Below are 24,035 nucleotides of genomic sequence, written 5' to 3' on the forward strand. Positions count from 1 at the left end.
TCCTACCCTTATGAAAGTGGCTGAGTGCTCAGCAATCAGTATAACTTACTAAATGTAATAGAATCCAGTAAACCCCTCAGTTTTCAAACTTAAGCCCAAGAGACAACGAGACATTATTGTACCACCCTCCTGAAGGATGACCACACCACTTATGAGGACGTCTTGCTGCCCTCCATCCCCGCCACCCAATTCAAGCCTGAATTTGGTCAGTCTTGAATTCTACCTACCAACTTATAGAAACTAAAGAGAAGCAGGTTAAACTATACCACATGGTTATAACTGGCAAAATCTATTCTGTTTGAAAGGCTCCAGAACATTTCAAAATGCAAACTGTAAAAGGCAAAGGAAAAAAAAAAAGATTAAGGGGATATACACATATTAAAGATACTTACGAGATAGCAATTAGTAACAATGTAAAGTCCTTATTTGGATCCTGATTCAAACAAACTTAAATATCCATGTATGACATTTGAGACAATGGAAATTTGAACAAATATTTACTAGAATTGATGATATAATTAGTTAAAAAAATTTTTTACACGTGTGACAACATATTGTGGTTATGCTTTCTGAAAGTCTGTATCTTCTAGATACAAACTGAAATATTTATGTAAAAAAACTTGAAGTCTTTAGAAAAAAGTTTAAGAGTAATATAAAATTGCTTAGCTCTGGGACATTCTTGACACTTCTGAACATGTTAAGCTGTAATCAGCTTTTTTTCATAATCTATCATTTTATAGCAAAGTTAAAACAACATATAGCATAAATGTGGGAATCCCTTATTTCCCTAAAAAGTGGTAGAACAAATTCAAGTAGCTGAAACTGGAAGGTATTCCCCACCCTTCATGCAGCGATATGGCCAATGCCAGAGGAAATAAAATACTAGATGATGCAATTTAATGATTCATTTTCAATCTAATTTAAATTTGATCCTTCAAAATAAAAATGATTCTAATGTTTAAAACTAGCCCTAAGTGACAGTAGGTCCAATCACGGTGCTGTGTTTCCCAGAGCTGGTTTTGAGCTTAACTGAATGCAGGAAAAGCACTGAAACCAGTCTGGCTTATATTCAAATGTGAGAGTCTACATAGCCCAGAAGTAGATTGCCAGATCTGGACTCAGATAGCCTGTTTACAGCACAGTTCTGGCACTTCCTTGCCCTATGAACTTTGGCCAGTTTCTTAACCTTTCTGTGCCTTTGATAGTCATCCATAAGAAGAGGATAAGAAATCCTGCCTATTAGGACTGTCAGTAGAATTAAATAAATACACATGAACAAATGCAAAGCAAATATTCAATAAATATTGGCTATATTTATGGCTCTGAATTCAGGGGTAGGAAAACTGATTCGATAATATTAAAAGTTTTATGAAAATTTAGTTTCAGAAATTAGAACTGTTTTAGAATATTCTCAGGTTTGTGAAATAAGTAGCACTGATTATGCTTAAATTGAACATAAGACTTGGTTGTTATAGATAAAAGAATAGTCACTAGGTTCTTAATTTGAAACATTTTCCCCATTCAGTTAAAAAAAACCCAAAAGATCAAACCCAGGGTGAAATCTGTCCCTTAGTGCTTAAGATTTCATACTAGTTCTCAATACCAAAAATTAAGAGTAAAAAATTGTGCAAAATGTTTCAGTAAAAACACACAATGAAATACTCTGGAAATGACTGATTCTTAAAAACACCTACAAATATAAGCCAGACAAATGTAAAAAAAGTGAAACAAGATGAACTATTTTTCTGGTCATAAAATATTTATTAAGGTATATTTTTTCGGGAATATAGTGAATATAAAATTTAGGATCACAATATGAAGCAATTTCAATCCTCTCAAAAAGTCAGCCCAGTCCTCAATGCTCTGCAGATGTAAAACCACTGGTGAGACTCACTAAAAGCAGTTTGACTAGTACAGAAGAGGCTTTTCACATGAACATTTACAACTAGATCATCTGAATACCTCTTTTAAGTGCAAAACCACACCACATTACACTAATGCAGCAACAATGCATTCATATTGTTTTCATTAGTAGTCAGCTTGCATAAAACACCAGAAAAAAGCACAATGGAGCTCACAAAATTGGCTAAAAAAATGAACCTGTCCTGCAAAACACACACTGTAATGGAAGAAGACATTAAAAATGTATTATGCACACTACAGAAGCTGCGTTCATTCCAACAATCTCAAGTGTCACTTTCTTTTCTGAAAATCAAATTACATGAACCAGGCACAACTAATATTTGGGAGGCAGTGTGTAGCTAAAATTTCATTTAACTAATTATTCAATGATTTAAAAAATCCCCATAAATCTTTTCTGTCCTGAGGTAGTTGCAAAATAAATCATAACTTGGATATCAACTAGAGCTGAGGCTTTGACTTTTTACTCATTAAAACTAGTTGTTAAACTGACAAGAACTACCTTTTGATATTTAAAAGACAGTTGAGAAATGGGCCTCTTACTACACACACAAGATGATGGCTACGTAGGAAAGAGGAGTAGCTGCTTCAGAACGTGAGAGATATGGTCCACCATTGCTTCCACCCCCACCCCACCCCAACCATTTTAGATTCTTTATTGTCCAAAAAGCCACGGGGAGCAACACAGTAGAAGTAGACAAATCATCGTCCTTTGCTGTAGCCAGGGAAGAAAAGGTCAAGTAGAGTCTGCAGAACCTCATTGGGAATCATGATGTAATTCTGGCCAAGATCGTGCCGGCAAGCAGGGCAGGAGAACACTTGAGCCTTAAAGGAGCGCTGTAAGCAATCCTAAGGCAAAACCAAAACCAAAATGAAACAAAATAAAAAAACACCTAATTTCATCTGAGGGTAAAGCATATAGAAAGTACTCAACAACTTAGGCTTTTAAACAGAACTAGAAACTTACTGTTTGGCAACAAGAGAAACATAAAACATGAACAACTGTCAAGGCCTGAATCTGCACTATGAAAATTAACCTACAGATGTGGCTTTAGTTCCACCTCTAACACATACTGTGAGACTGCAGGTAAATGACCACTTTTGTATACATTAATTTCCTCATCCAGTAAAAATGAATGTTAGAATTCTGCATGTTTCCACTAGCCTCACCTTCTAGGTTGGATTTTAATCCTGATCTTTCCTGATAGAGCACAAAAGAAAAACAACTCAGGAATCCCCTGCTTAAAACTAAATTATGTTGGGCCTCCCTGGTGGCGCAGTGGTTGAGAGTCCGCCTGCCGATGCAGGGGATACGGGTTCGTGCCCCGGTCTGGGAGGATCCCATATGCCGCGGAGCGGCTGGGCCCGTGAGCCATGGCCGCTGGGCCTGCGCGTCCGGAGCCTGTGCTCCGCAACGGGAGAGGCCACAGGAGTGAGAGGCCCGCATACCGCAAAAAGAAAAAAAAAAAAAAAAAAAAAAAAACTAAATTATGTATCTATTTTATGAAGTCAATGTATAATGTGCTTTCCAAAAATATATTTAGCTCTACTTAACTGACTCAAGGTCACATACAAACACTTATGTGGAAGGTCGGTTTCCATTTTACAAAAGAAACTAAGTTCAGAAGTTAGGTCAGGGCACATAACCACCAGTCAGTAGAACAAGATTCCAACCTTGGTTTGACTGAAATTCCAATGCCTTTTACACCACACTGATAAGACAATATTCAACTCCTCTGGGCATGCTGCCAGACTGAATCTGTTCTAGGTTCCCTCAAGTACACGAAATTATTTCAGTTTGCACTATAATATATGAAACATACATAAGCTGTAACAGAAAATAGCAACAACACATTACTTTCTTCTCTATTTCAACCCCTCCTCAATAATTTCAAACATGATAGAATGTTGAGACTATACAGATTTGAATTACTATAGAATTAAAACATGGATTCACCACCAAGATGTAATTAAGTGCTTCCTAACCAGCAAGGTTCCTTATCTATTCTGCTTCATGAAAAAAATGCTTGTTCACGTGCTGAAAAGAGGTTTGGAGGTTAGTGTGCCTTCTGGCCTAACAAGGGAAAATGAGAAAGGAGTTCTACTTACTTTACAGACATTGTGGAGGCAATCTGTTGTCACAGGCTGGTAAACTAGCTCCTGGCAGCAGACACACATAAAAGATTGTTCCAATTTTTTCAGAAAATTCTAGAATGGTACCCAAGGAGAAGAAAAAAAGGTTAGCATTTCATAATATATTAAAAGAATTCCAAATAATTGGGCAAAAAAGTGTCAATCCCATTTAGTATGTTTTCTATTAAGAAAAAAATCAAGTAGTGATTGTAACTACAAGCAAATGTGTAATAGGAAACTGCAGAAATCCCATCCATAAGATAAACACATTAGTTTTTAAATCTTAGGATTGAGTTGCAAAGGTTGCAAAGTCAGGACATATGGCTTTAAAAAGTAAACTTCATATTCCAGAGATTACTATTTTTCACTTAAAAAAATCATGAACAGCCTGTCTCAGGTCATTACATACAGATCTATTTTCAAAAAGCTCCATGGTATTCTAATATATCTATATATATTCAATCTTTTTCTCTTACAAAACTTTAATACTTATATAAAGCACTGGGCAATAATACTCTAGTATTTAAGACCCCAAAGAATCAACGTATTTATTTACCTAGAATAATTTTCTGTGATATTTTGCCCCAATCCCCAATCCCATATTTTCCTGGTGCTACTGTTTACTCAAATTGGGACTAAATTACAGAAGGTCGAGCTTTATAAAGCAAACATGATCAGATGGGTAGTCTATAATCTTCAAAAGCCATTACTGGGTTCCATCTTATCCAAGCTGTTTGTTTAACCTAGAAGGAAAAGTAGTTTTTTGAATAGTCACCAGGATAATCCTCCACTCAGTTATTTTTTGGTAGTAGGGGAGTATATTTTATGTTTGTTCTTTATGTTAATAAAAAAAAGTAGAATCTACAGGAATTTCAAGTAAAAAAAAAAAACCAAAGATTCCATTTCATAGTTATGTCTTGATAATAACTTATTTTTAAGCATGGATTATAAAGCTCAAGTGAATTATCAATGAAGTGTTATTCAACACACTAGAAGAATATACCAGTTAGGGGGAGATGCGGAAAAAACTTAACTTTAATACCAGGTACCTTCTCTCTGACAAACTACTTTGTTAATGACTGATATTTCCCTAGTACCTCCACAGTGCCTGTAATATGAGCATATTTAGTATCAACATTTTGAGTTCCTACAATGTGCCAGGCACTCATCTACATAGCAGTAATAAAAAGGCCAAGTCTCTGCTCTCATGGAACTTTATAGTCCTTTAGGAGAGCAGATTTTTAAAAACTCAACTTCAGATAGTAGTATCTGAGGAAACAAGGCAAATTAAAGCAACAGAGTGAGGAGGGTCTATTTTAGAAAGGATAGCCAGGGAAGGCCTCTCTGAGGAGTGTAGTATTTTGCAGAGACTTACAAGATATGAAGGAATGAGCCACATGAAGATACAGAGAGGAGAATTCTAGTCAGAGAGATAGTATAAAGGCCTAGGAACAGGAACAGGTTGAGTGTGTTTGAATAGCACAGATGTCACTGTGGCTAAAGCAGTTTGGGCCTGAGAGAGCAGCAAGAGAAGAATTCAGAGGTAGGTAGGGATGGATGCCAGATCATATAGGGCCTTGGGAAGGTGTCTGGATATAAGCATACATATGTAATATATGCATTTATTTAAAAGTCACTGCTGGCCAAAACCTGATTTTTCTGGCTTACTAAATGTGTTCCTGGTTTATCTGAAAAGAATGGGCATGAAACCTACGCAGGGCAATAGTACATAAATGTTCAGAGTAACCACTAGCAGCAAGGTCACAGTCACCTGACCTAGGTATAGGTGTGTAAGATCCTGCCAACAGGGGTAGGATTTTTATTGTTTTTGTTTGTTTGAGAACTGTCGGTTGGTGACTTTCACATAAAAGTTACATTGAAGGAAGAGGTTGAAAAGTATACTTGATTTGCACATACCTACCAAGTCTTGCAGGATTTGACCACTTCAATAATTTGTTAAAATTGATAAACAGGATATATGAAAAGCCGCAGATTGAAGCCTAATACACATGTCCAACCCAGACAACAGACGCACAAAAGAGAACTTCCATGTGCACTCAGGTGGCATTATCCTTCACCTGTATCTGCTACTTTGTCTTCTGCCCACTCACAGCTGGAACTCACCTGAGTTATCGCTAACCAGCTGTATCCTCTCCAACCAGAAAATAATCAGACCATGACCAACAACTGCTTGCTGTTTCTTACTTGCTCTCAGTGAAAAAGAATCTGATGTACCAGAGTCAGACTCTCCATATGCCTGGTTCTCTTGGCTAAAAAGCAAGTAACACTTCTCACAGAGCTAACTCACTTTTCTCTGTCCTCTAAACATGTGAGTCTCATTCTACCCAAGGACAACCCAAAATATCACATTTATAGACGAAACAAAGAAAAAAAACCCCTCCAGTATCAATCCAAAGGGTATCTGATAAACCTCATTCTTTCTAAGTCTACAAACTGTATCAGGAAGATGTTTCCATAATGATGACTATTTGTCAAACAAAAAGCAACACAAAAACTATGAGAGTTCCCTCTAAATCCACATAAAAGGGGCATATAGATATGCATTAACACCATTTCAGACACAAGAAGTTCTGGCCAATGTACTCAGAAAAATGAAGAAAACATTGGAAGGGAGAAATTACTAAAAAATGGCAAAGTGAAATTTCAAGAGAGGATACTAGACCTCACCCACAAAACAGCAGCTTTTCTTTTTGAAGGAAAGAAAGCAGAAGAGGAACCGATATTACACATGACAAGGGGCTAATATCTAAGAAAACGGAAGAATCAAATTTATAAGCAAAATTAGAGACAATAAGAGCAGTGAGCAAAGAATGAACAGACAATTTACATTTGAAACCCCTACCTTTTGGGATTTGATAAGAAAGCTTCATTGCAAAACACAGCTTAACACAAAACCCAGACGTCAGTTAACCTTAAAATTCCTTTTCACTTTAAAATTTTATCATTACCAAAAAAAAAAAAAATGGAAAAAAAAATCCAAAACATAAGAAATACTTAAATAAATGCTGGTTTATTTTACTCCTAGGTTGAACATGTGGGCATTGAAAATTATGCTGAATTGCTTAAGACTTGTTCTATCAGGTAACTTTGAGCTATAACAAACCTTTCCTGATGAGTTTTAGATTAAACTGAATGTGTTCCACAACTGAAAATTCTTCCTATGAACAGCACCTCACCATAAATTATGAAGTTCAAGCACAGAAAGGTCAAAAAACCAATATCTAAGAGGACTAAAATCCATTTAAAAGCATCAAGTGCTGCCTCATTTCTGAAAGGTGGCCGTACTGGGTGAGAAGATTGGATAAAAGGATCAAGTTTTAACTGACTTGTGAAAATGATAATTCATAGGGAAAATATTTTTCATCATTTGTTAATATTAGAAACTTGTTAAAAAATATTTACATACTGGTCCTTCCCCAAGAGATGCAAGAACTTCATCCCATAGCTTCTGGTTTTGATGATCTTCTCTGATTAGATGTTGTTGTTGAGGGGTTAGTTGGAAAGCCTCAACTGCTTCTGCTGAATCTGATGCTTTCGGTACTTTGGAGGCACTTGGACAATCATCTAGATTTATTTAAAAATACATCAGCACACTACAAGTGGTTCTAAGCAGAACTATGAAACGAAAGAGTAAACTGGCACCAATTATGTTTAGCATGAAGATAACCAGAGTAGAGCAGCATTTAACTTTCCCATATAGTTTAGGATACTTTGTTTAGGCTCTGACACTATTAAGATACACAAAAATCTCACCCCACCCCACCCCACCCCCACCAAAAAAAAAACCTTTCATTTTTTAAAATTTCTTATGAGTTTTCAATTTACTCTCTTAATGTTTCTCTTTATTAGAAACTATGCTATTCAGATTTATGTCCTGCAATCATTACCTACCATCTGTAGATGGCCTTTTTGAGGCTCCACTGGCCTTCTTTGACTGTCCTTTAGTAGTCTTCTTCCCTTCTTTATCTGAAGGGTAACCTACTGGATACTGACGAGGGAAAAAAGTACAATGTAGATTTAAGCTTCACAGAGAAGAGGGGCTCTAGATCCTTGTCAGAAATTTAAAAAGGGGAATGGGGAGGAATCTATACTTTCCCTAAATTGAAAAGATTTATATAAAGGACACAGACGTTTAAAGAAACAGAATTCAAAGGACATAAGACTATTAAAAATCCCCAATTCAGTGTAAAACCATGTAGCTTTGACTGTTAAAGATATTCCATTTTATAATGTGATGATCTTAGTTTCAGATCAAAAAGAAGAAAGAACTTTTTAGGAGTTGTGACTAGGGGGCTTAAAAAGTTTGAGGAAGAAAGGAAAGTAGAATTAGATATGAAGGTAAGTGAAGATCAACCAAAGAGCACAATAGAGATACTCATATAGTTGGGGTTACACTAAGTTATGGAGCCAATCTTAAAAACAAAAAACCCCATGAAGGGCCAAATTTCTATCTCCCCAAATTAAGAGGCAGGGGTGGGGTGGGGCGGGAGAGCTTTTAGAAGACCTAAAGCCACTAAATTACGGAATTCTTTATCAACTAAAAGGTTAGACTTTAAGGAATAAATTCTACCTTATTACCCTTGTGTGTTATTGGCTATGCTTTCTTTTGGACATGCTTTGTGATAACACTCATATTTAAAAGCTCAATATGTTATACAGGCCTCATCGATGATATTAACTCATCATAGCTGAGTGGCTTATATGCTTCGTTCTGCTCAACTCTTTCAAATTTAACCTATCTAGAACACTGCTCTGCTGAACAGTAGACCTGAAAAAAAAATCCTTTGAAAATGGATTCAACAATAGGTTTTAAAAATATTTACTTAAAAAAGGAATTATTTTGGCAGTTATTTTAGCAGCTGATGGGTCTCATTTAAACAATTCTATGAGTTTAAAAAGAAAACAAAAACAGAAACAGACTTGCACTAGAAGAGACACACTCACCTGCCTGGGTGGTCAGACACTTGCCCATAGTTCAGCCCCTACACATGCAGTGTGGGCAGAGCCAGGGGAAATGACAAAGCTGGTAGTCTTTACGAGAAGCACAGCGATGGGGAATGATGGAGGATGAACTCAAACCATGCTCTGAAGTCAGTGTCAGGGACAAAGTCTAGGGTGTATAGGTAGTGGAGGGGAAATGTAGCCATACCATCCATTATGCACAAAAAACCAACAAAGTCTTATATGGGTTAACAGCTGAGCATGGGCAAAGGGAAAAAAAAAAAAGGCAAAGCACTAAAGGTGGTGACAGGACAAGGAAGCAGCTTTGAGGGGGAAGAGAGAAAAGGGGTGAGGAAAAGTGAGAAGGGTAGAAAGCAGACCACTCTTATAAGCCACCTCCCCCCTTCCCCTACCAGAGACACACCCCCTGTGCCCTCTAGGATAAACTTCCCTTCTCAAGGCCTCTTATATCTAAATTTTAGGTATCCCTTTCCCTCATACTTCAAGTCCAGATTGAACTGGAAATACAGCTGACCCTTGAACAACACAGGGGGTTAGGGCGGGGCCAATCCTCTCAAGTTGAAAATCCCTGTGTAACTTATAGTTGGCCCTCCACATCTGCAGATTCAACCAACCACAGATATGTATTGAAATATTTGCTATTGAAAAAAATCCATGTATAACTGGACGCATGTAGTTCAAACCCATGGTGTTCAAGGGTCAACTGCATTTTACATTTCATTGTCAAGCCCAGCTTTCCCCAAGCACAATTCTTGGTCTTAGGGCAGTTTGACACCTAGGATGCTACTTTTTTACTTCTTTTCTTTCTGTATACTTGCATGATCTCATTACTCACCCCTTACAGTCCACTGACCAACTGCTGTGGGTTATATCCAGTGTTAAGGCACATAGATAGTACAGAGGCGTACGTTTTTATGAAAATACAAGTAGCCTAGACAAATGTAATCTAACCTGTAAACGTAGACATAGTCTCCTTGACCGTTCTATTCCTTCTGAGGTCCAAGGAGCAGGTTCAACATCATCTCTCCTTAAAAGATAGCGCCAAACCAAGAATCCATGGCTTGATGAAATCTCTGGCCAGTATTTCACCACCTAAATTGTAATATTTCAGTACTAGTTTGAAATGTAAAGTTTAGACTTATTCATAATGTCATATTAGTGTTTTAAGTAAACTTGGCAGAACTAAATGCAACTTTGAAAGATACTTGCTCTGCTGTAATAGTAAGTAAAAAAATATGCACTTAAATATTGTTTTGACCTTATTTCTTAATTATGATAATTCCCGTTAAGTACAGATTGCTATAAATTTGAAGTAGCAGCAAGATTATGCTCATTAATTAATAGAATTTTGCATAATAGTATATAAAAATGGTGGCAGTAGATGTCTTCATTTTTAAAACAAAGAATGCAACCTATTTTCAAAATTATGATGTGCTCCGCTTCGAAAAATCTATTAAAACTAGAATCATTCTGGAAGATATAAGAATCAATATCTACAATGGCCAAGTTATTTGAACAGTTTTATCATAAGAGAATATATACTTGTAAAAAAAACTTAACCCAAAATATAACTCTGCCTTTAGGGACTTCAGATAAGCCTTAAAAGACAAGTGTCAAAATTAAGAGATCATTTTGTACATGTTGTATTTCCAGAAAAAGTAGAAAGACCAACTAAGATGGTCTATTGTTTCCTTTAGCCCACCCACAGTAGAGCAGTTCCCTGTGGCAACCCTGTCTTGAAAGCCCAGGAAGAATGACTAACAAGATGTCATGCCAGATAGAGCACCTTATAAATGCCATCATATCTGTTGCCTTCTTCAGGAGCATATTTGCTGATCTTCCTCCCTTTAAAACTGCGTATCACTCTGACTGGCTTACCAGCTCTCCAATTCCGAGACTCTGCTCCAATTTTATCATCCAATGGAGCATCACAGTTTAGGGCCAATGCCCTAAAAAATAAAACAAAGTCTTTATACCAAGTAATCTTTCTTCAAGTATATAATCGCATCATTAGCTCAATTAAAAGGTGAATTATGCCTTACCTGATGGTTAAGATTCTATGATTCTTTCCATATTATTCCAGATAATAGGATTATGCTTTCCCCCACCAGCAGAGAAGACAAATCAGTTTTCTGATGTCACCCCCAAGCCAGGGGATTGGTTCTCAGATAGCCTGTAGGGTTCTTCTGAAAGTAATAACATCTGTGCCACGTATAATAGAAAACAACTAGAAATACATGGAATTTTCTTTAAATAACGTTTGTTGAGGGAAGGGAGAAAGTTGGAAAACTAAAGCAAGTGATTGTTGTAATAGTTATTTTTGATAAGGGAATGAGGTAAATTGCTGGAGAAATGTAGAAAGAAATCCAGAAAAATAAATTTGTCAGCAAGGTATGAATGACCTTTCTAGGTCTACTTTCCACATTCCAGACAATAGAGATTCCTTAAAGTTTAGAAGATAATAAGAACAAGTTTAATATGAGAATATCCTTTAAAGACTTCCAGTAAAAAGGTAAGTTTAAATAAAACTGAAGCATTCAAACACCTGTGCTAAATCATGACAATAAAGATTTTTGGCTGCTCAAGATCACTACATTTTACTGATGACACATGAACAAGGAGGAACACTGAGCTGGAAGCAGCACTGGATTTAGCTGAAGCTTCCTTAGTATGTGTACTCACCTAGTAGTAATTAATCAGTAAGGTTAATAGACGTTAGAAGACCTTCCTTGGGGAAACTTAGTCCTGCTCCCCAAAAGACAAACTAGAATGTATTTAAAGTTAGTATTTTTCCTCTAAGACACCTATATCCTAAGTGAAAAGAATCCACTAAGAACATTTAAGGTTAAAAAAAAGATACCCTCCCCTCAAATCTGGTAAAATCAGATATGATACAACATGCTTTTTCAGGGTATAGTTCTTTTTATGCAAGCTCAAAAACAAACAAACAAAAAACCCCCCAAACAAAGACCTTAAGACTAAATGACTAATCTACCATAATCTTTCTATCATAGATCAAGTAAATGAACTTAAGTGTTTTGTTAAAAAAATTTTTTAATAGACGTGGTCAGAGTTAAAGGTCACCAAGTTATCTTTTTTATCTCAAATAGGAGATGAATTAAAACTCTGAGGTAGAAGAAAATGTAGCCATCAATTCTAGGGCTGGTATTATTTATGGAATACCTATTGAGATACATATACTTCATCCTCTTAAAGAGCTAAGAAAGAGATATGTACTATCTTCACATTAATGAGCGGAATGCTTTGGTGCTCACAGGTACCTTCCATCATAATGACTGCACCATTAACTGGAATTATTAACTCACTTCTAGCTTCACATAAGTATGCAGTCTGTTCAAGTTTGTGTAAAGAGTCCAAGAGGATGAAACTAGGCAAAACAACAAGGCTTTTCCATTATTCTATCCACAGCTCAATCGATTGCCTCTAAACGCCCTGATAAAGGATGGCCAGGTTACCTGCTGCCCTCTTCAGTTTCATAAAGTGGAAGAGCTGAGAAGAAACAGGAACAAACTTCTCAAAAGCAAAAAGCAGGTATCAAACTACCTCTTAGTAGAGAAACAAAAAAGGAATTAGACCATATACACGTCAGGAAAGAGTATACTATGGGTCAGAGCTTTCACCTCAGCTTTCGTGTTTATAAAACATATAGGTACCTTTGCCTAAGAGGCCTTTACAATCACAAGGTGTACTCACAGCTTAATGTATAAATTACCTGAGGGAATGTTAGAGTCTCTGTGATAAGTCAATCCTAAATTGTTTTGAGTTTCTATTTCATTTTCACTACCTTCCTTATTAATATAAACATTTTTACTACTTGTCAATTATTTTCTGAGATTGTGACATGATAAACGGTATATTTATAGATTCTTCAAAAGCTTGACAAGAATCTATCATGTACATTACAAGTGCAGGTAGTTACAAAGGAAGTTTCATTCAAGCCAAATAATGTTATTATTAAAGGGAAAATATAATTTTCAGATTTGACAACATGAAAAAGCCCCTCTGCAAATTCAAGATACATTTTCATTGACAATACACATCGAAATATTTCTAATTCCTTTTAAGATCATTCTTCCTAAAGAGTTGCTTTCTTGTTAGAAAAAGACTGTGTAGGGGTTGGACTCCTACCTCAGCAATGTTTTCACCAGCAAATCTGACCTGTCTCCTCTGCTGGTTCAATAAAATAATCCTACTGTCAGAAATAATATAGAAGGAAGACATAAAAACAGATTCTATGTAACTTGGTATGCAACAAAGTCTTGAAATCATAAAGTATATTCTTTACTTCACATGGTAATCAGAAATTAAGGACACACTACTTAAAACTGAGTGATTTAGACTCAGGAAAGCGAAAAATACTCACTTTTACTCAGTATTCCACAAAATACCCTTAATAATAGGATACAAAAAATTTCAACTTCATGATCACAAAATTATCAGTATGACAAGTTATAATGTGGTCATTGATATCTGATGGTTTGGGTTACTTAATTATTGGTATTAGCATGCACTTACGAAATAAAACATTTTGAAGTTATTAAATTTTCTATTCCCATGGAAGCTGGAATATCATGAATATTTCTATAGAATAAAGTCAGCACAAGGTGGCTCTTTTGTACCTAAACATTCTCTTTTTTAACAGTTAAAAGACATTTTATCATAAATCCTAAAAGCATCTTGTGTAGTTCTGATTAAGTTATCTGATGTTTCACTTATGCACATAAATGTGGCTCCCAAACATAACCCTATTTCACATTAGTCTCCTCTAAAAAGAAGTTTGTCACTTTAAAAGATAAATTTGTGTTTAGTAGAACATAACTTTGACCTATGTGGTAGTAGATAAGCCACCTTGTCCTCAATTTCATTAAATTATATAGGTTCCTTTCCTTTAAAGGTTTCAATATGTTTCCAAATGCAAAGCACACGTATTAAGACTGGGAATTATTTCATTTAAAAAAATGATACTAAGAAATAAGTTAGGAAGCTTATAAGTAATTATATACTAATCAGGTAATAGGATTTGTATTTTAGCTATATTAACTCACAATTTAAGATTCTCCTCTACAGTGTAAGTTATAAATTATAGTCCTATAATCCAACTTTTACACAAAGCCCAAATTCTAAACAGTCTTTACAAACTAACAATATAGAGTACCTGTTCATGTTTGTTAATGTTTGATCAGCCGATGGTGCACCAATTCTTTTATTACCAGCAAGATTTTTACCACCACTCCCAGTGTATGTGAATTCATCACCTCGGTCCTGCAGAAGAACATTTTTGGCATTAAAACCTAAATTATACCTAATTATACCAGGTATAATTCACCAATTCTTGTTTCAGAGTCAGAACTTTTGGTTCAGATGTTATAAGTTGACATGTTCTCTCAAGGTATCTACCAAAATAAGGCAAAATTCAAATGCAATCTTGTGTGTAATATACCTTCAAGCTGTATCACTTGATCTAAAGATTTCATTTTAAAGTTATAGCTTCCAACACCTCCAAACATAGTATTCTTATACAAATAACTTATAGAATGTTACAAAATAAGGTCTTATGGGTTGGGAATATTGTTTAGTTTAATTCAATGTTATTAAAATCAACGTATCAATATTAATTTGTAGGTTCTTTACAGGGCACCATTTTAATAAATACTCCAAAACTGATTTCCCAACAGCAATCTATACCACATCCAAGGCTTGTTTTTTTTTTTTTTTTAAACATCTTTATTGGAGTATAATTGCTTTACAGTGGTGTGTTACATTTCTGCTTTATAACAAAGTGAATCACCATATCCAAGTTTGCTGCTAAATTTCAAACTTAAAAATCGTAACAGCATTGTAAGTTCCCCACATTTTACAGTCTATGCAAATTATATTGGCATAAAACAATTACCTATCATTAAGAAAGTTAGAAAAGAATTGGATACTATAAGTTGTATAGCATCTACTAAATGTGAAAAAAAACACGCCCAAAGAAGATATTAAAAACTAGCTCCACAAGTATTTTTATAGTAGCTACAAATTTATATTGCTATTGTTTTTGCCTCATTCAGTACTTAAACCGAGAAAAGTAACTATCAGTATGTAAATTAATTCTACTAACACTATCTCAATAGTGGTTCTTCTTCAATGCAAGATTATTTTAACTAGTTCAGACTGAACTTAAGATAATGAAGTTTTCTCTACTTAATTCTTGCTTGTAATAAAGGTCAATTATTTTGCATCTAGTTTTTCCTTTGATTAAAAGTCATAACTAAAAATCTCATGGTTTTAAGTGTTTCTATATGTCCTAAAACCTTCATTCAATTCACTTTGTTGACCCAAAATTGAGGTCTATATTTTAAAGAATAAGGTGTTAAGGAATTTCATCTTCAGTGTATACTCCATTTGAAGGAATTCTAATAAATAAGTACATCTAAAACAGTCCAGAATACTTCTTAAATTGATCAGATACAGTCTTCCAAATGGTATCTGGATTGACTTCACAATGCTCATATTTATAACCTTGTCGACTTTTAAAGTTGTAACTGTGGTAGTGCTATAAAGGAAAAAGTAGTGTGAACTAGGTAGGAGAGAGCATAATAGGGACAACCTAAGTTCAACAGTGTTTGAAACATAAGAACAAAAACATTTCTGATTATTCTTCAAGCAGCAAATAATCATGTAAAAATAGTTAAATTTTATGTCATTAACTCATCTATACTTGAATTCATCATTATACCATGAAAGCACACAGATGAAACAGACTGGGAGAAAATACCTGCAAACTACACATCCAATGAACAGTAAAAACAAACAAAACCCACAACCCAATTAGAAAATGGGCAAAAGACCTGAAGAGCTACACCACCCAAGAGGATATACACATAGCAAATAAATAAATCATGTCCAACACTCTTAGCCATTAGGGAAATGTCAATTAAAACTACAATAAGCTGGGCTTCCCTGGTGGTGCAGTGGTTGAGAGTCCACCTGCCGATGCAGGGGACACGGGTTCGTGCCCCGGTCTGGGAAGATCCCACATGCCGCGGAGCGGCTAGGCCCGTGAGCCATGGCTGCTGAGCCTGCGCGTCCGGAGCCTGTGCTCCGCAAGGGGAGAGGCCACAACAGTGAGAGGCCCGCCTACCGCAAAAAAAAAAAAAAACTACAATGAGCTATATCTACATACCTATCAGAATGGCTAAAAGAAAGCAACAACACTGAATGCTGGTGAGGATGCAGAGAAACTGAATCACTCATACACTGCTGATAAGAACAAGAAGTGGTACAGTCACTCTGGAAAGTACTTCAGCAGTTTCTTTTTTTCCATCTTTTTTTTTTTTTTTTTGGCAGTTTCTTAAAGAACTAGTCATGCAACTACCATACAACCCAGCAATTACACTTCTGGGCATTTATCCCAAAGAAATGAACACTCATATTTACAAAAAAACCTGTACACAATTTTTAATGCAGCATTATTTGCTGGAAATAACCAATATGTTCTTCAATGGGTGAATGGTTGTACTGTGGTACACCTATATCCATGGAACACTACTCAGCAATAAAAAGGAATGAACTATTGACACATGCCACGATTTGAGGATTATGCTGAGTGAAAAAAAGCCAATCCCAAAGGTTATACACTATACGATTCCATTTATAAAAATTTTTAAAGTGACAAAATCATGTGGGATCCTTGTTGTAAGGGAAATGTTCAGTGTCCTGAATGTATCAATGTCAGTATCCTGGTTGTGATATTAAACTATAGTTTTGCAAGATGTTACCACTGGCTGAACCTGAATAAAGGGCAAAGACATCTCTGTATTATTTCTAATGCTACATGTCAATCTACAATTATGAAAAATGTAAATGAGCCCAAAATTAAAAATGAGCTCTAAAGAAAATGTGACTATTTTCACTGCAATAATCAGTACACACAAAGATTAAAGACTGCCAATTGATTTACTTTTTAACTGGTAAAAAACTGACCACTTCAACATAAAAACGACGCTAGAAGAGATGCGATTTATCCTGGACAAAGCTTCTGTATTTTACTGAATGATCAAGACAGGTTCTAAAGAACAAGCTTGTATCATGACTTACTACTTCATCAGCAAATCCACCAGCCAGGACAAGAGAGTAAGCGCCATCATTACTTCGACCATGAATTCCACCAACATGGGGCCTATGGACACCCGCTTCGCTCACCTATAACATCAAGAGAGACTTAAAATACCTTTGAACAGTTCGTTAAGTTACATTTACAAAATGGTTTCACAATGTTATTGTATCCTAAAAGCTTCAACTAAGAACTGAATATCACACAGAATTCTAAGTTTTGCTCACAGACTACTTCTCCCCAACTATATATCCTTCAGGTACTGAACTCTTAAAACTGCTCAGGCCTAGAATTGTGAGTTTCAAAATAACTATTAAATAATTATTATCCTACGTCTATTGGTGATTCCAGCTCAATTTGGGCAAAAAATAATTTACTGTAAGTGCTCTAGATCTCTTTTTTCTCATTTCTCATCTTTCATTATGGCACTGTTCCCTAGCCAAGTCAAAAAGGCAAGAGTCATTTCAGCCTCATTCTTCTGTATTCTTCAAACACATCTGGTCGCAAATATTGCTGATTTGATCGCCTAAATCTCTCAAAACCATCTTTTTCTACTTTCACTGATATAAGCCTAGTTTGAGTATGAATACTTAAAACATACCCTTTTTCACTGCCTCCAGCAGTTTTGTTCCTTCAAACTCATTCTACCTATCACAAACAGAATGATCCTTTTAAGAACATATCTGCTTTTACTTTTCAACTGCTTAACATGTATTTAACAGTCTTAATAGTATATTAAGCCCAAGTTAAGTATTACATATTACCCTCTCTCAACCGGGCTCCTATCTACTTTCCCAGCCTTATCTTCGGCTTCTCCAGTATGGAGCCTATACATCTGAGCCCAACTACTCAATGATAAATATACTACCCATTTTTAGTTTATTCATGTAATTCTTCTATTTCAATGGCCTACTACTTTTCCCCATGTATCTTCAATTCTGGCTCACTTAAACGTAAGTGTCACTTCTTTGTGTACTTCAAACTCCCTAAGAGAAGTATTCTAATTCATTTGTTTATCACACAACTGTTCTTAGCAGAGTAAATCCAAGCCTGTATAGTGGGCTAGGTAAAGAGGCATATTAGAAGTTGATGAGAAGCTGATAAGAGCAACAGAACCTGGATTTAGGCCTTGGAAACACTTAGGTACTTTAGAGCATAGGACCATTTGATTCCCAACCTCACCAACCCCGATAATAAATCATGCTGAATCTTCCCTACTTCCTAAACTGCAAATCTGTCCTCCTAAATGCTTAGGCCAATGACCTCAGTCATCTTAGACCATTATTAATGAGGCTTTTACAATCTGGGAATGAATGACAGGCATACAAAAAAAGAAGCAAACAAAGAACAAGGCAATTAAAAATACACTAAGTGTATTTTATTATAATTTTTATTTCATATATAAATATTATAAATAATACATAGTATAAAAAATAAATCTTATTTATTATTGTACAGGCATACCTCAGAGATATTTCTGGTTTGGTTCCAGACCACTACAATAAAATAAATATTGCAATAAAGCAAGTCACACAAATTTTCTGGTTTCCCAGTACATATAAAAGTCATATTTACACTATGCTGTAGTCTTAAGTGTATGACAGCATAATGTCTAAAAAACGTACACACCTTAATTAAAAAATAATGCTGTCGGAAAAATGGCGCCTATCGACTTGCTTGACGCAGGGTTGCCAAAAAGCTACAATTTGTAAAAAACACAGTATTTGTGAAGTACAATGAAGCAAAGCACAATGCAATGAGGTATGCCTGAACTCAGTTTTTTTTTTTTACTGTATGTATAGATCCAAAGTCATAATATAAGCCTTGAAAATTGATTTATTCAAAATTATGATATAACCATTGCAAGGATGAGAGGACAGAGTGTGTTAAACTAAATTCTTGTCTTCCATAGAAAGAGATTAATAAAACCAAAATATAAAGACAAAAGCCATACAAACATGTTATTTATAAATAAAGAGGTAAATTCAGAAAAAGTAACTTTAAATTGATTGCCTCTTAGAAAATGGTGAAAAAAGAGGGTAGGTTTTTAAAATATAAATCATACTCTAGTATTTAACTTTCCATGTTATGCATATGTATTACATTATTTTAACCTTAATTTTTTTTTTTTTTTTTTTTGCGGTACGCGGGCCTCTCACTGTTGTGGCCTCTCCCGTTGCGGAGCACAGGCTTCGGACGCTCAGGCTCAGCGGCCATGGCTCACGGGCCTAGCTGCTCCGCAGCATGTGGGATCTTCCCGAACTGGGGCACGAACCTGTGTCCCCTGCCTCGGCAGGCGGACTCTCAACCACTGCGCCACCAGGGAAGCCCTTAAAATTTTTAATAATGGTCTAAGCACCAGTGCTATTCGACTCTTAAAGTTCAGAATCCTGTCTAATTGGAAACTGCTCTTTACCTAAGATATTTTTTTTCCATATTAAATTTTCCATAATGAAAAAATTACCTTTCTAAAGAAGAAATTAGAAAAATACAAGAGTTTTCTTCAAGAGGAAAAGAGAAGTAATTTAATCCTTGGATTATCTGACATTTCCTCTAACCAATATCTTAACATTCATTCAAGAGGATAATCCCCAAAGAAAACATCCTAAGTGAGCTTCCTTGCAGATCAATGACATTAAATGAGAACTTACTGCATGACTTAAAGATCTATTTCAAATATTAAATTCTTGGCAAGGAAAGTTCTTCAGAACACTTAATAACTTTAACTACCATAACTATAACAGAATAGTAAAACGAAGTGATTCAAAGGCCTAGAGGAAGCCTAATTCCATGATGTGTGCTCCTCTGTCTGCTAAGCTATGAGCAAGAGTCTACCCATCCTATAGGAAATCTTTCATTCTAACAACTGAATGCCATGTGATACTACCTAGGTTAGTCCATTTAGAATCAATCGACACTAACACTGCTACAATTTGAACTATACCCGATTTTACCCTTTCAACTAAGCCAATTTAAAACATACCTGAACTCTAAATCTCCAAGTCGATCCAACAGGAATTCCAGGAATAGGTCCATAATGATTAGAAGGAACAATAGTACATTCTCTAGTGCGACCAACACAGGCCATTCCCTACAAGGTACCGAACAAACTGAGAAATCAGTTATGTTAAATCTTAAAGAAAGCCCTTAATTCCCATAAAATGCAGATAAAATAAAAACCTAACAATGTATATGACTAATATTTAACAATTTATATGATTAATCAATATAGTTATTTGTTAACATTTCAGATTAACATCATTTATACCATTACTACTATTGGAACTAAAACACTGTAACTTGCGTCATAGTTATAAACATTATAACTAGGAAGAAAAAGAGACTTCCTTCTTTACCCTGCCCCAGTCTCTTCGGCTTTCAGTACTAGCTGATGGCATCTTTGCTTTCTTTTTACTCATCTTGAGTCTTTCACCAGCCTTTACAACTTCACTAGAATCAGTTTTACAGGAAGGACAATACCTTAAAAAAAAAGAAGAAAAGGAATTTTGATAATATTATATTGAAGCCAATAACAGAATAATGGCCTTTCTAGGTTAGAACAAGTTTTAAGATGTAATATTTGGTGTATATTACAGAGTTTCAGTTGGCATTTCAGTATTAAGCTTTTCAAAATATTTACATGATTAAGCTCACTGAAAAAAACTTGTCATTCTTTTAGAGAACTTAAAAGATTTTATTATCAAATTCTCAAATGCAGTGCAAAAGCCAAACAAGGCTGTCCAATTTAAATGGCACCATAAACTCTGATCTTATCACTAATCCTTAGAATAGAAATTATTCATTTGAAGTTTTTATCATTAAAGCAAAAGTCTTAAGAATAGATGATTCTAGACTGAACAATGATCCATGCAACTGATATATCTCCCCATCTAAATTGGTTATTAGAATTCTCAGATTCAAAAATGTATAGTCTAATCGCAGTCTATACAAAAATGTATAGTCTAATTGATATTTGCGTGCTGAATGGGTGGCCTGTCACCTTGCTAAAATCACATATTACCTCCAGAAAGCTTTCCGTAGATATTTTATGATTTTTCTAATTAGAGAATATTGCTGCAAATAAAATGTTCCCCCCCTGAAAAAAGTATAGTTTATTATAACAAGTACACTGGATTCAAGGATGCTTGCTTATATTAGCTTTATCTCTAGCTCAATTTCAATTCTCTATACTTGTTTGTCCTTTAGCCTATCTGTAGTTGGTCATTCTACTGTAACTTGTACACCACTATAATCTGCCTTATATCATTTCTAAAAAGCAAAGCATAAGTATGTCTATAGAATGAGATGGGACTATTCTTGAGTCACCAAGGAATGGAAACTTTGAGTATATCCAAAGATCAACTGGTCACTCCCCCATTAGTCTTAGATTTCTTTTTCTATACTTCCCATTTTATAATGATCTATGCCACGTGGCCTATAGAGTAAAGAAGATGACACCTGTATCCACTAGTTAATTTTGACTGCCTAATTATGAGACATGTAAACAACTTGGTCCCTGAGAAAATTAGTAGGGCAGTGAGATACAGAAACAAATTCAAGGTAAAATAATGTATGATACGGCAATAAATACTATCAAGTAAAATCCCTACTAATTTGGAAATCAGGAAGGCTTCCAAAAATTAATTTGTTGTAAGAAAGATTGTATTTTACCTGATGTGCTAACCCTATAATTTTATCAAAGACCTTATGGTGAAAGCAGATATTATCTCTGATGAGAAAATGAGTTCAGAGGTTAAATATCCAGATAACATGATTTGGAGAAGTGGAAAAGAAGATTTAAGGTTAAGGAATTCCAGGTAAAGTGAAGGACCTCGATATGAACGTAGAAATACTCCATAGGGTAATCTAAGACAGTGTTCTAGTTATAGTCATCCCTGGGATCCATCTTTTCATCAGGTTTGTTAAGAACCCAGGCACTATTTTGGCGCTGCGTAGGGATAAATGTTTGTGATCAAAATATTTGTGAACAGTTAAGGAAAACTAGTACATACAATGAAACAATTTCATAAAGTGGTAGATGCTATAAAGGAAATACATCAGGGTTACGTGGGTGATAATAGTGATTAGAAATGTTATGTGTCTTTAGATACAATAGTTAAAGCTTCTGAGGTGGAATTCCAGCTGAGATTCCTATCAAGAAGCCAGGTAAGACAATCCACGCAAAGAGGTGTTAAATGTAAAGGTCCTGAGGCATAGTAAGGAATGGTAAGTTCTGAAGAACATAAAAGTAGTCAGGGGGCAGGCCACAGATGGCAAGGGTTGAGATTTTATCCTAACGCAAAAGACATTAGGGGGTTTTAAACAGGCGAGTAACCTGATTCAGGACTCAGATCATTCTGCTGCTGTGGCAAGAAGGATAGCTGGTAGACAATGTGAAAGCAAGACTAGTTAGGCATTTACTATACAGTTCAGGGTAGAGATAGTGGTGTGAACTGGGTGGTGAGAGTACAGAAACATTATGGAGAACTGTAAGACTTGCTCATGTGTTATTGGATGTGAGTGGGGAGAAGAGAGAATCAAAATTAAGTTTAGCTTTTTGGCCCTCAATAAGTGGATGAGAAGATCGTATTACCTACTGAAAATTAGGTGAGGAGTGGGATTTTAGGGGACACGTTTGTGGAAATCAAGATCTCTATTTGGACTCACTAGTTTTGTGATACTAGTGAAGCAGGCAGTTGAATATAGGGAATATAAAGCTCAGGGAAGACTGGATCTGAAAGTATAAATTCCAAGCTGTTTGCCTGGTATTTAAAGTCTCATGATTACATGAGGTCATCTAGGGAGCAAGGATGAAGAGAGAAAACCTGGGTAGTGCTTTGGGAAACTCTGAAATGTGGTAGATGAGAGAAAACCAACAAGAGACCAAGGAAAGGCCAGTGAAGCTGGAGGAAAATGAGATTAGACGATATCATACCAACTACAAAAACAGAGTTAGCAGGTAAGCAGGACGGTAACGAGAAGACTCAGAAGTGACCCTTGGGTTTGGCAACATAAAATGTGTAAGCCTAATATAAGCAGATATAGTTGAGTAGTGAGAGGGAAGGTCAGACTGGAGGAGAGCAAATAGAAAAATAATCAGTGGAGACAGCTCTGAGAAGCAAGGAAGTGGGCAGCTTTCTCCCACAATACACAGGTGGGAGAAATGGGACCTAGGAAAGAGTGTGTATGCGCATGTGTTGTGAAAACAAGAGATTCTAGGATACTAATGAGAATAACCCAGTAATGGCAATTCGGGAGAGGAATTAACTGCAAGAGTGAAGTTCCTCAAAATGCAAAAGGATACGAAACTGTGAGAGCAGGAAGAAAGGTTCGCATTTAGTGAAGCAGGAACATATCGTCCACAGAAACAAAGAGGAAGAAGCACATGAGACTTCAGAGGAAATATAATTACTGGTGATGGTAAAATGCAGGGTGTGACCATGCAAAGTAGTGGCAGAGGGTTAAAGGAAGAAGTTCTATCCTTTTTCTTCTTCCCCCACCCCTACAGCCTCTGCTGTAATACAACAACCTTCCCAACAGGTCGGGAGAGACCAAAGGAATGGAGAACAATCTATTCTTCACAATGGTTATCAGCTACGTAATGGTGATGTTAGTATTTCTGAGTACAGTCTGTCATCCCTCTAACTTAATCCTCCATGCTAACAACATGAACCGTAGTCTAAAAAGAAAAAACTTCCTAATATGACATCTTAAATAGCGTATTATAACTTTAACTGGGAACATTTTCCCCCAGTCTCTTTTCTAATCCTTTCTCTCTGTAGCTAACACTACTCAGTAGAAGTATAGATTTTGGCAAGTATATTTGACCTTGGTGCCTGGTTCTACTATTAACCTCATACGATTAAGTATGATAATCCAT

General features: G+C 35.8%; 1 protein-coding gene across 2 annotated transcripts in view; it reads right to left on the minus strand.

Annotated features, from left to right (window-relative positions):
- Positions 1–1,738: 1,738 nt before the first annotated feature.
- The window catches only part of UHRF2 (ubiquitin like with PHD and ring finger domains 2), a 75,583-nt gene continuing 53,286 nt past the window's right edge, over positions 1,739–24,035 (minus strand). For both annotated transcript variants that reach the window (XM_081238453.1, XM_081238452.1), the window contains 10 exons: positions 20,512–20,635; positions 20,139–20,246; positions 17,140–17,244; positions 14,213–14,319; positions 10,823–10,985; positions 9,988–10,128; positions 7,966–8,062; positions 7,481–7,638; positions 4,030–4,128; positions 1,739–2,769 (listed from right to left, as the gene is read on the minus strand). In XM_081238453.1, the coding sequence (XP_081094579.1) occupies positions 2,623–2,769; positions 4,030–4,128; positions 7,481–7,638; positions 7,966–8,062; positions 9,988–10,128; positions 10,823–10,985; positions 14,213–14,319; positions 17,140–17,244; positions 20,139–20,246; positions 20,512–20,635 (1,249 nt within the window). In that variant the 3' untranslated portion in view covers positions 1,739–2,622. The remainder of the gene's footprint in view (positions 2,770–4,029; positions 4,129–7,480; positions 7,639–7,965; positions 8,063–9,987; positions 10,129–10,822; positions 10,986–14,212; positions 14,320–17,139; positions 17,245–20,138; positions 20,247–20,511; positions 20,636–24,035) is intronic.

This window comes from Mesoplodon bidens, assembly GCF_964165515.1.
Source record: "Mesoplodon bidens genome assembly, chromosome: 6".
Lineage (NCBI taxonomy): Eukaryota > Metazoa > Chordata > Mammalia > Artiodactyla > Ziphiidae > Mesoplodon > Mesoplodon bidens.